This window comes from Scyliorhinus canicula, chromosome 18 (assembly GCF_902713615.1).
Source record: "Scyliorhinus canicula chromosome 18, sScyCan1.1, whole genome shotgun sequence".
NCBI classification, from domain to species: Eukaryota; Metazoa; Chordata; class Chondrichthyes; order Carcharhiniformes; family Scyliorhinidae; genus Scyliorhinus; species Scyliorhinus canicula.
In genome coordinates, this window is record NC_052163.1 from 118,550,092 (window position 1) to 118,562,134 (window position 12,043).

The 12,043-nt window shown below is 42.3% G+C and overlaps 1 protein-coding gene across 15 annotated transcripts in view; it reads right to left on the reverse strand.

Annotated features, from left to right (window-relative positions):
• Nucleotides 1-389: 389 nt before the first annotated feature.
• LOC119953761 (guanine nucleotide-binding protein G(I)/G(S)/G(O) subunit gamma-7-like) overlaps nucleotides 390-12,043 on the reverse strand; it is a 256,723-nt gene continuing 245,069 nt past the window's right edge. For all 15 annotated transcript variants that reach the window (XM_038778374.1, XM_038778372.1, XM_038778371.1 and 12 more), the window contains one exon: nucleotides 390-3,995. In XM_038778374.1, coding sequence (XP_038634302.1) covers nucleotides 3,870-3,995 — 126 coding nt within the window. In that variant the 3' untranslated portion in view covers nucleotides 390-3,869. The remainder of the gene's footprint in view (nucleotides 3,996-12,043) is intronic.

Below are 12,043 nucleotides of genomic sequence, written 5' to 3' on the forward strand. Positions count from 1 at the left end.
AGGGAGGAGGGGAGGGGAGGGGAGGGGGGGGGGCAGCAAGGGTCGTGGGGGGACATGCACGACTGTAACGCGGGCAAGTCTGCTCGCTGCTCATGTCTGAAACTGTAGGCTGCCTTGTTTGTTAAGGTTGCCTGGGGGGGGGGGGGGGGGAAGGACTGGTGCGCGCGAGAGGGCGGGCGAGGGAGGGACATTTGCCTAGAGGGATTGTGTTGTAAATAATTTAAAAATTAGTAGGGGTAAATGTTTGTATGGAAAAACTCTTTCAATAAAAATTATTTTAAAAAAAAAGAAATTACTGGAGACTCGGTGGGAAGATGTCTCTGTCATAATTTTAGATAAACGTTTTTGTAATATAGAGAGTTTTGCAGGGTATTTTCATCCTTTATCAATTGGGCAGTATAATCATTGCCTGAGAGGTGAGCAAAGGAAAAACAGGGTGGGAAGGATTGCATGCTTGATACAGAAACCACATAATTTTCCTACCATTAATTTAAATGGAAGGAAACTCATGCAACCTCTGTTCCTAGTGTATAATCTTTCTTGCTCAATATTTTTCTTCATACTCTGTCCAGGATGCAGTGAAGACAAATAAAGAAATTGTTTCTTTCTAAAATCTACTGTTTGTGTGTTGCTATCCGGCATTATAAAGAGAATTTGGTAACGTGTAGGTGACTACTTCCAAGAAACAGATCATTAGAAGTGGAGTCATTGTTAGCCACTCTGCTTCATCTTTGCAATACAAGACACAGCACTATTGTCAAAGGTGACTGCACATCCAAAGGGATTCATTAGTTAGAAAAATACTGTCCTGATTCATGAATCACAAATAGTTAGCAACTGATTGGGAAGGCAAATGGAATGTTGAAGTTTATTGCAAGGAGAATGGAATATAAAAGTTGGGAAGTTTTACTGTAGTTGTATAGACTACATTTGGAGTACTATGTACAGTTCTGGTCTCCTTATTTGAAGAAGGGTATAATTGCGTTAGAAACATTTCATAAAAGGTTTACTCAACTGATTCCTGTGATGAAGGGTTTTTCTTATGAAGCAAAGTTGAACAGGTTGGGCCCATAAGCACGGGGGTAAGGTTTTTTCTCTCAAATGGTTGTTAATCTGTGGAATTATTTTTCCCATAAAGTGTTGGAACCGAGGTCATTGAATTTATTCAAGGTTGAGATGGATGAATTTTTGATAGACAAGGGAGTCAAGGGTTGGTGGGGTGGGCGGATGGGGATACAGAGAGGAAAGCTGAGTTGAGACCTCAATCAGGTCGGCCATGATATTGTCGAATGGTGAACAGGCTGAAAAGGCAGAATGGCCTACTCCTGCTTCAAGTCCTCTGTTTCTGTGACATACCAAGGAATTTTTAAGGCGTTATATAAATGCAAGTCTCTTTCTTTCCAGGGAAGAAGGATTTGCTGACTGATATTAGACAGCAGAGAGGTGATGACATTAAAAAAACCACAAAACCATAAACAACCGCAATGATTGTAGATTGCACTGAGTTGAAGCTATGTGCTTCCTACAGGCAGGAATGGGCATAATAATGAAGCTGTAAAAATAAATTCCCTCAGACTGCCACCAGAAGTAGCAATGCCCTGTTGGTTAGTATGGAACCATCCAGATATGTACACGTATGTATTCTGCAAAATATAAATAGTGCTATGAGCTAAAATAATGCAATAATTTCAGCTTAGTGTTTCTGAGCCATATTCACCATCTGAACATGTTGATGGAATTATAACTTCCAACATGTTCAGTGTTGAGAAAGTTTGATTTTGTTGTGAATCTAATATGGACACTTAATTAAGAAGTTAATTAAACCCTGTGCGTAATACAGACTGGATGGTCAGAAGACGTTGCAAACTTTAAACTCGAGCATGAGTTTAACCCTGAAACTGAACTAACTGTTATAAATTCATGTACTGTACACAAAGATGTTGGTTATTATTTATATTATATACACACACACGACAGTGAATTTCCATTTCAATTTTCCCTTGCTACTGCAGTCCATTCCTTTGATGTGGAAGCCTTCCAATATTGATAGGGCAAAGGCTGTTCCCAGTTGTGTGAGGTAGGACCTGAAGATATATTAAGATCATGCAGCTTCGCCAGGTAGTTATTTTTATCCCATTGGAAAATTCACTATCTGGCTAGATTCACATTTGGCAGTTGTGATTAGAAGGAAAACTCTCCATAAAAATCCAAGAGAACTAACTTACAAACATATGTAACGACTACTACTGCATAAACATTACACTTCCAAATTAGAAATTGAAAAAAACGTTTATAGACTGTTAATGAGGATAGTACAGAGTAAAATCCCAGTTGGCCCTAGTACTTTCCTACCTCACTTGGTATTGTGTGCAGAATCAAGCTTCTTATATTCTACTGTGTAGGTTATAAATCACTTTACCTACTTGCATTCTCGCTCAAAACAAATGTATTGGGATTATACTCCTGGAGTTTTCTGCAAACTCACATAACAACCAGGAAGAAAGCACTGTTGTGTTGGCCAACTGATTTCCACTGGAAATAGGGATTTTAAAATTTTACTGTATAAAAAAAAATCTATTTTGAAATACAATTGTTATATTTGCGGCTTTCATTTGAAGATTGTATCTTTCCAAATTTTAACAGCTTGCTCCATAGTCCATAAAAATGATGGATTTAATAATTTCTCCCAATCAATAATTCAGTCAAATCTTAGCCAATTGAAAAGCACAACACCTACTATGTCCAAAGATAAGCAAGAAACAGCGATGCTACTTAAAAGTTTACATTTATGATTTTCACTATTTCAGCAATTTGAGGGTCACAACAGGAAAGCCGAAAATAAGTTAGCTGCAAAATGCATTGTTCGCTACCCAGTTTTAGCCATCAGTAATGATTTATTATGTTTTTCTCCACCTCTGAAAAACTGCCAAATGCACTATAGTATTGTGCGAATATAATTTTGTTAACTGATACCGATGTCAATATATGCAGTGTTCAATGTAAATTAACAGTTGTCCACGTAGGTTAGGATACACTGCAACAAATTTTATACCACAAAACCTAAACCAAAAATGGTTAAACCACTTCGAGTTAAATGGTTTCTGATCTACCACGCGCACAAAGTTATCTTCTAGGAAACCTTGCTGCACACACACAGTACTAATTTAACAATGTTCAATGTTCTAAAACACATTTTCTGACATATACTTGATTGAAACAGATGCAGATGCTGGAGGCAATATGATTTCACTAAAAACTCTCAATGAACCAAAATTAATCAAAGTACTAACAAAACTAAAGCACCTATTATTGATCAAATTGAATAAACTGAATAAGCAGAGTAATTTAAAAGTGCCCTTATTTACAACACCCCGTTAGATATTAGTAATGGATAGAAACAGTTTCCTCCTTCTTCCATACTTGAAATACTTAGACATTTAAATTAGGTTCTCTATTTTGTGTAAGTATTCCAAAATTTCTTAATACCAAATGGCATTCACACTGTATAATTTCATTCAATTGTGTTTTCTGGTTGAGATAATTTGAGAGCCTCCTCTTCCACCACATCCCCCAAAAAAGGACAACAAATTTAACAACTGATAATTCAGTCAAACCTTAGACAAATTAGAAAGCACACCAATAACAAAACATACCCCGTTAAAAGCCCTCCCTTGCTTGATCTGAAGTTAATTCCCACTGGCTGAAATTTCGAATTCCCCTTTGCTAGATTTGCAACAATTGGTTCAACTGTAGTTTAAAAAAACAAATACAATCCCTAATTAGACACCTGTATTCACTGATTTGAGTATTGTTGTTGATAATCATTAATTGCGTATAATGCACTGTGCTTCATCCATCTGTGGGCAAAGCTATAGGATGATGCAGGGTTTCTTTTCCTTGAAAGGATTCTCAGACGTCGGTACTCCAAGAATCAGCGGGTCGCTCCGGGCATGCTGCTCGCAGTAATTCATAAGGTCTACAGCAGCTTTGGATACCTGTTATAAAAGAATAATTTTTTTAAAAAAACATTCAACAAATTATTCTGGGTATAAGAAATTGTAATTGATTGCATATTCTTCTCCCCTTTCTAATTTCTTGTCTTCCTTGCCTCATGCTGGGAACAACTTCACAAACACCAGATGCCATTGGTGATTTGGGTCACAATTTTCAAGCTATTGGGATTCTCTTTTCCCGCTGACAGTGTATCCCCGTGGCAGGTTTCCTGGTAGTGTGGGGTAATTTCAATGGGAAATCCCATCGACAAATGGCAAGATCAGAGAATCCTATTACCAGTGAACAGTGTGCTGCCGTGAAACAAGCGGCTGGGGGACCGGAGAACCCACCCTTGTTCACAGGGGAGGCAAGAAAGTCAGCGAGCTATGCTATTCAATAGGCATCAGTCACCTTCTCTTCTGTGTGAACCTAGAACAGAAAATGGCAAGTGCCTATTCCTTCTCAGTGACATAATTCTTGCTCAACATACTGATCACTTCCTGCAGGTGTATTAAGAAAGAGAGTGGAACGCCAGATAATTTGCCCTCTTAATCCAGGGGCTCATGAATCAAATATAGCGTCCCTATCTGTGCCTCCTAACTCAGCACTAAGTATTGAGTAATGATATTCCTGCTTCATATATTAATTATTTGACTGCCTCAATTTAAACAAATAGACATGGATTAACTCAGATTTGCATGTTGACAATTTATCCAGAACGGCAGAAGAGAAAACAATGTGTGATCAAAGTGACCATCCTTTCTTCATATGTATTTGTAGGCATACAGAGTTCATCAATATATGAAATGAAAAATGAAAATCGCTTATTGTCACGAAAAATGAAAATCGCTTATTGTCACTTCAATGAAGTTACTGTGAAAAGCCCCTAGTCGCCACATTCCGGCGCCTGTCTGGGGAGGCTGGTACGGGAATCGAACCGTGCTGCTGGTCTGCTTTAAAAGCCAGCGATTTAGCTGAGTGAGCTAAACCAGCCCTTGGTTATATTGGTAACAAATCACGTGGGAAATGTGGTCATGTGCACTCATGGTTGCAATTGCAATGTCTTAATATGTACAGAGCAAATATTTCACTGTGGTTGCACTTGATGGGCGCGATTTAAACAAAGAGTCCTGTTGTGGGAGGGTTTAGCAGGAATGACCAGGCTATCGAACAGGACTCTTATTTTTTCGGGTTTGGCGGGTAGGCCCCGCCAGGGCCGCATTTATCTTCATTTCCTACACTGAGGAGCTCCGCCCATCAGTACAGGAAGAGATTGGAGTGCCATTTAAAAATGGCACCCGATCTCTCGATACCACAATGCGACCCTAGACCCCCCACTACCCCAACTTACCTGTTGAGGAATCCTCGAGCCCCCCACACCTTATCTCATAAGAGTACCCCGGACCTGATCCCCGGTGCAAGCAAAATGCCACCTTGGCACTGCCAGCCTACCTAGCAGCATGGCAGTGCCCCTATCAGCCTGGCAGTTCCAAGATGCCCAGGTGGCAGCAGTACCAGGTTTCCATCCTGCCCAGAGGCTGACCACCAGGAGGCCTCCGATTGCCTGGAACCCCCCTTCCGCACCCCCAAGCGCTGTTCCACGTGAAACCCCCACAAACACGGGAAGAATGTGCAAACTCCACACAGACAGTGACCCAGAGCCGGGATCGAACCTGGGACCGTGGCGCCGTGAGGCAGCAGTGCTATCCATTGCGCCAACGTGCTGCCCTGATCACACATGAATAATGGTCACTGGTGGTGGTTGGTGACTGGCACAGAGGTAACTATACCTGGGGAGCTTAGAAGGAACGGAATGCCTTCACAGGAGGGTAGGAGGAATTCACAAGAAAAAGATTTGAAAAGTGTTTGCATAATAGTTTTGTACCAATTATTAGTATTAACAATTAAAATATTTTTACAGTAGGCTGTAAATACTTATCAAATATTAGTATAATTGATCCATACAAAGGAGAAGGTCGTAGTTTTGGCATCCAGTATATGCAGATAGAACTGTAAAAGACACGATAACATTTACAATGCCCTGTTTGAGGGTGGTTGGAGGTGTTGGTGTAAAAATCAGTCAGTGTTTCTCTTGTTGACTATTATGCAATATCCCTTGCTGGTAGGACAGGTGTGGGCCTCAGGTGAAGACAGGCTCAAATGCAATTGTCGCATTTGAAAAGTAGAACATCACTATTGAGCAGAGAAAGTGAAGAGCTGTGAAGCACTTCGAAACCTCCTGAGGATGTGAAAGACTATATAAATCTATTCTTTAGTTGCATTTTGCTTTTTCTGCCTTTGTAAATCTGCAGATTAGAATAGTTTCTCAAAGTGCTTTTTGTCTTCACAGGTTTGAACAGTATCTCCAGGCACAAGACAGAACATATCACCACAGGGTGTTCTGAATTGTTCTTCAACTAGACAGAAAAGAATCTTAGTAGTAAACATGTCTGCCAGACTCTAAATTTCTCTGGCAATGATGATTCACTTGTACAATTAATTTGCCGATATGATAGTCCAAGTAATTTTTGCTTGATGTAGGATCTCATGAATGTATGGAATGTACTGGAGTGGGTGGTCATAGTGTCTGTAACAAGTTGCAAATGAAAAGGAAATATTGATTTGTCTACCAACCAGGCTGGCTACACTGATACGTTTCTAGTCTGGGAAACCCCTGAAAAATACCATATCCGTCTCAAATCAAACCTCAAGTATCGATTTTTAAAAAGGCAAAGTGATAGAGGGGTTATATTTGAAATAATGAATAATGGCAACAAGATGACATTAATTAATACTGTCCTCCAAGATTGCTGGAAATAGGAACAGCGCTGTAAAACATACAATCTACTTCAACTTTTTTAGTTTGTCATGTCTACTTACTTTTTCCATTCCTGTTCAGCAGCTCACATCTTGCTAGGGTGCAGAAAAACAGACTTGCACGTATATGAAAATCGCTTATTGTCACAAGTAGGCTTCAAATGAAGTTACCGTGAAAAGCCCCAGCATCTTTCATGATTTTTGGATGTCTCAAAGCACTTAATATTTTTGAAATACTGATGTAATATAGGAAATGCAGCAGCTACTTTTGTGCACAGCAAGGTCTCGTAAACAGCAATGTGATAATGACCAGATAATTTTTAAAAAAGTGATGATGATTGAGGGATAAATATTGACCAGGACATTGGAGAGTACACCCTTGCACTTCTTCAAAAGAGTACCATGGGATTTTTAAAATACCCATCTGGTGTTTAGACAGGGCTGTGATTTGATGTCTCATCGAAAAGATAGCACACCTCCAACAGCACAACACTATCTAAGTACTGCACAGCAGTGTGGGACTTGAATCCACAACCGTTGAATCTAGATGGTGTGCAACCAACTGAGCTATGGCTGATAACATTTTTAAATGTTGCAATAGACAATGAGCATCAATAGGTTATTTAACTGTGGATGATCCTGCAGTCAAAGGCGAACTCACCTCCACCTAACATTTATACTTGCATTTTACAACCAGGGCCAGAGAGAGTAATCATGCCCCCCACCTCCCGCCCGCTCTGCCTTCCATTTCCCTGCCATCTTCCACCCCCACCCTTAACGCTCCCCCCCTCAATTAAGTGCAGCCAATTGAAATGTAGCTGTTCTAATTCTTGAACTGGAAACTGTACCAATTGAAGCCAACTGGAATGACTTAAGTCAAAAAAGGTTTCCTGACTTGAGCAGCTTAAAGAAACCATTTTGTGATTTTGTTGCCACTGGGTGCTGTCACAAAAACAAAATATCACCTCATGTTATAAGCAGTATATTCTGAAAATTACTATATCATGGTTCTCGTCTCAAATGCAGATTTTCTGTCCTAACCAGAAATATTTTTGCACATGAAAACCTCTGCAATATTTGCAGCATGGTTTTCCTCTCAATGATCCAGGAGAATATATATCAAGCTGGCCCATAGATAATCAATGGTCCATCCTCCCATTGTGGTCTTTTGCAAGTGCCAGGCAGCAAGGTGGCGCAGTGGCTATCACTGCTGCCTCACAGCGCCAGGGACCCGGGTTCAATTCTGAACTTAGGGGACTGAGGATTTTGTACGTTCTCCCATATCTGCGTAGGTTTCCTCCGGGTGCTCCGGTTTCCTCACACAGTCCAAAGATGTGCAGGTTAGGTGGATAGGCCACGCTAACTTGCCCCTTAATTGGAAAAAAATAATTGGGTACTCTAAATCTAAAAAAATAAATAATAAATTGCCCCTTAGTGCCTAAAGGTTAGGTGGGGTAACTGGGTAACATGAACAAGGTTGGGAGTGGGCATAGGTAGGGTGCTCTTTTGGAAAGTCAGTGCAGGCTCAATGGGCCAAATGGCCTCCTTCTACACTGTAGAGATTCTATGATTGTAAACATCCTGATCACATTTGGCAGTCAGTGAGATTCTAGAATTGAAGCCCTTGTTGGTCCCATGTTTAATGACCAAGCGTTACAATATCCTCCTGCTCGGTTTCCCTCTCTCAAGGGCTTTGGATGGAGACGTCAAGTGGAAGGAGGTCCAAGAGGCCTTGTCCTTCAGTGGGGAGTGGATGAGGAAGGGCCGCTGTTGAGTAGGTGGTGGTCGGCAAGGGCTGCCGACATGCAGGAGATGGTCAGGAAGGGCCGCTGCTGAGCAGCCTGTAGTCAGGAAGGCCCAGAGCTGACCTGGTGGTGGGTTGGGAAGAATTGCCACTGAGCAGTTGGTGGTAAGGAAGAGCCATAGCTGACCACGTGGTGGGTTGGGAAAGGTTGCCGCTGAGTGGAAGGAGGTCAGGAAGCTTGGCTGAGGAGGGCAGATCTGCGGACACTTTATGTGGTACTGGGGGCATTGGCAGTGGAACATTACCTCAGGAAACGGCAAGTCAGGATGTGGGGTGGGGTAAGGCCATTAACTTAATGCAAAGGCAGGTGCTTCACGTTGCTCTCTAGGTCTGAAAAACAAAAAATAGCCCTTAGGCCCTTGCACCCCTTCACGTCTCACACTCCCATTCCTCATCCATGCCAGCCCATGTCACTTCATGCCCTCCACCAAACCCCTCATAGTTCCTCTTACCCTCAGTGCCTACCTATGCAGTACCTCCCCATCCCATTGCATTTTATAGTCCCTATGCCAACTCAATGCCAACCCATGCACCACCCTTTTCCCTTACACCTCCATGCCAACTTACCCAGTATCCATCATGCAGGTAAGGCAGATGAACTTAGAGCATTTATTAGTACTTGGAACTATGATGTTGTGACTATCACAGAAACGTGTTAAAGGAAGGGCAGGATTGGCAGCTGAATGTTGGAGGATATAGATGCTTCAGGAGAGATAGAGGGGGATGTAAAAGTGGTGGGGAGTAGCATTACTGGTTAAGGAAAATATTATAGCCATAATGCGGGAGGACACCTCAGAGGGCTCATACAATGAGGCAATCTGGGTAGAGCTCAGGAACAGGAATGGGGCAATCACATCACAATGCTGGGGGTTTTTACAGGACCCCAACTGCCAGCGGGAGATAGAGGAACAGATACGTAGAGAGATTTTGGATGGGTGCAAAAGTAACAGGTTTGTTGTGGTCTGGGATTTTAACTTTCCCTATATTGACTGGGACTCCCTTAGTGCTCGGGGCTTGGATGGGGCAGAGTTTGTAAGGTGTATCCAGGAAGGCTTCTTGATGCAATGTGTAGAGTGTCCAACTAGGGGCGGGGCAGTATTGGACCTAGTATTGGGGAATGAGCCTGGACAGGTGGTTGAGGTATCAGTAGGGGAACATTTTGGGAGCAGTGACCACAATTCCATAATTTTTAAAGTACTTTTGGATAGAGGTGCTAAACTGGGGAAAGGCAAATTACAGTAACATTAGATAGGAATTGAAGAATTTGGAGCTGTTGGAGGGGAAATCAACATCGGTTATGTGGGAGTCTTTCAAGCGACAGGTAATTAGGATTCAGGAAAGTCATGTTCCTGACAGAACGAAGGATATTTATGAGAAGCCTTGGATAACGAGGGATATTGTTACCATAGAATTTACAGTGCAGAAGGAGGCCAACCTCATCAAGAAGAAAAAAGAGGCTTTTGTACAGTCTAGAAGGGTAGGGACAGTCTAAACCCTTGGGGACTATAAAGAAAGTAGGAAGGGGTCATGAAAAGTCCTGGGCAAGTAGGATTAAGATGAATCCCAAAGCTTTTTAATAAAAAGCAAGAGGGTGGTCTGGGAAAGGATTGGACCACTTAAGGGCAAGGGGGAGGGGGGGGTGGGGGGGGTGTTGAGCCAGAGGAAATGGGCAAGGTACTAAATGAGTACTTTGCATTAGTGTTCACCAAACAAAAGGACTTTGGGGAAGATGATTATTGTGTAGGGTGTGCGGACACAGTCTGGTCATGTTGACATCAAAAAGGTGGTATTGGGAAGTTTAAAAGACATTTAGGTAGATAAATCTCCTAGGCCAGATGGGATTTACCCCAGAATACTGAGGGAAGCAAGGGAGGAAATTGCTGAGGCCTTGACTGACATATTTGTATCCTCACTGGCTACAGGCGAGATCCCAGAGGACTGGAGAATAGCTAATGTGGTACCGCTGTTTAAGGAAGGTAGCAGGGGTAATCCAGGAAACCACAGGCCAGTGAGCCTTAGAAGGTAAATTATTGTATAAAATTCTTTATTTTTTATTACTTTATTTGAGTTACAAAGCCAGGGCTCAGAGTGTGGATCAGAGACGAATTCCTAATCCAGCTCCTTGCCTGCTCCAAAAACCAATTCAAATTGAATCCAATTCATGGTCTCCACAAGAGAGACATGTCAGATCTGAGCTAAAAGGCTCAATCTACGCTCGATCTTAGCCAAAAGGCCGAGAAGCGATGTTGTAGAAAATTCTTAGGGACAGGAAATATACCCATTTGGAAACAAATGGACTCATTAAAAAAAAAAATTTAGAGTACCCAATTCATTTTTTCGAATTAAGGGGCAATTTAGTGTGACCAATCCACCTAGCCTGCACATTTTTGGTTTGTGAGGGCAAAACTCACGCAAACACGGGAGAATATGCATACTCCACACAGTGACCCAGAGCCAGGGTCGAACCTGGGACGTCAGCGCCGTGAGGCAACAATGTTATCCACTGCGCCACCGTGCTGCCCCACAAATGGACTTATTAGCGATAGCATGGTTTTGGGAAGGGAAGGTCGCGCCTCACTAACTTGATCGAGTTTTTGAGGAGATGGCAAAGATGAGTGGATGTTGTTTACATGGACTTCAGTAAAGTCTTTGACAAGGTGCCTCATGGCAGACTGGTACAAAAGGTGAAATCACACAGGATCAGAGGTGAAGTGGCAAGATGGATACAGAACTGGCTCGGTCACAGAAGGCAAAGATTTGCAGTAGAAGGGTGTTTTATGAATGGAAGGTTGTGACTCGCGTATTCCACAGGGGTCTGTGCTGGGGCCTCTGTTGTTTGTAGTATACATCTTTTTTTAAATAAATTTAGTGGAGCCAATTCATTTTTTTTTCCAATAAAGGGCCAATTTAGTGTGGCCAATCCACCTAGCCTGCACATTCTTGGGTTGTGGGGGCGAAACCCACACAAACATGGGGAGAATGTGAAAACTCCACACGGACAGTAACCCAGAGCCGAGATCGAACCTGGGACCTCGCGCCGTGAGGCTGCAGGGCTAACCCACTGCGCCACCGTGCTGCCCTTTTGTAGTACACACAAACGATTTGGAGGAAAATGTAGCTGGTCTGATTAGTAAGTTCACAGATGACACCAAGGTTGGTGGAGTGACTGATAGTGCTGAGGATTGTCAGGGGATACAGCATACATAGATAGGTTGGAGACTTGGGCAGAGAAATGGCAAATGGAGTTTAATCCAGACAAATGTGAAGTGATGCATTTTGGTAAGTCTAACAGAGGGGAAATATACAGTAAATGGCAAAATACTTCGGAATATAGAAAGTCAGAGATCTGGGTGTGCAGGTCCACAGATCTTTGAAAGTGGCAACACAAGTGCACAAGGTAGTCAAGGAAGCATACAGAATGCTTGCCTT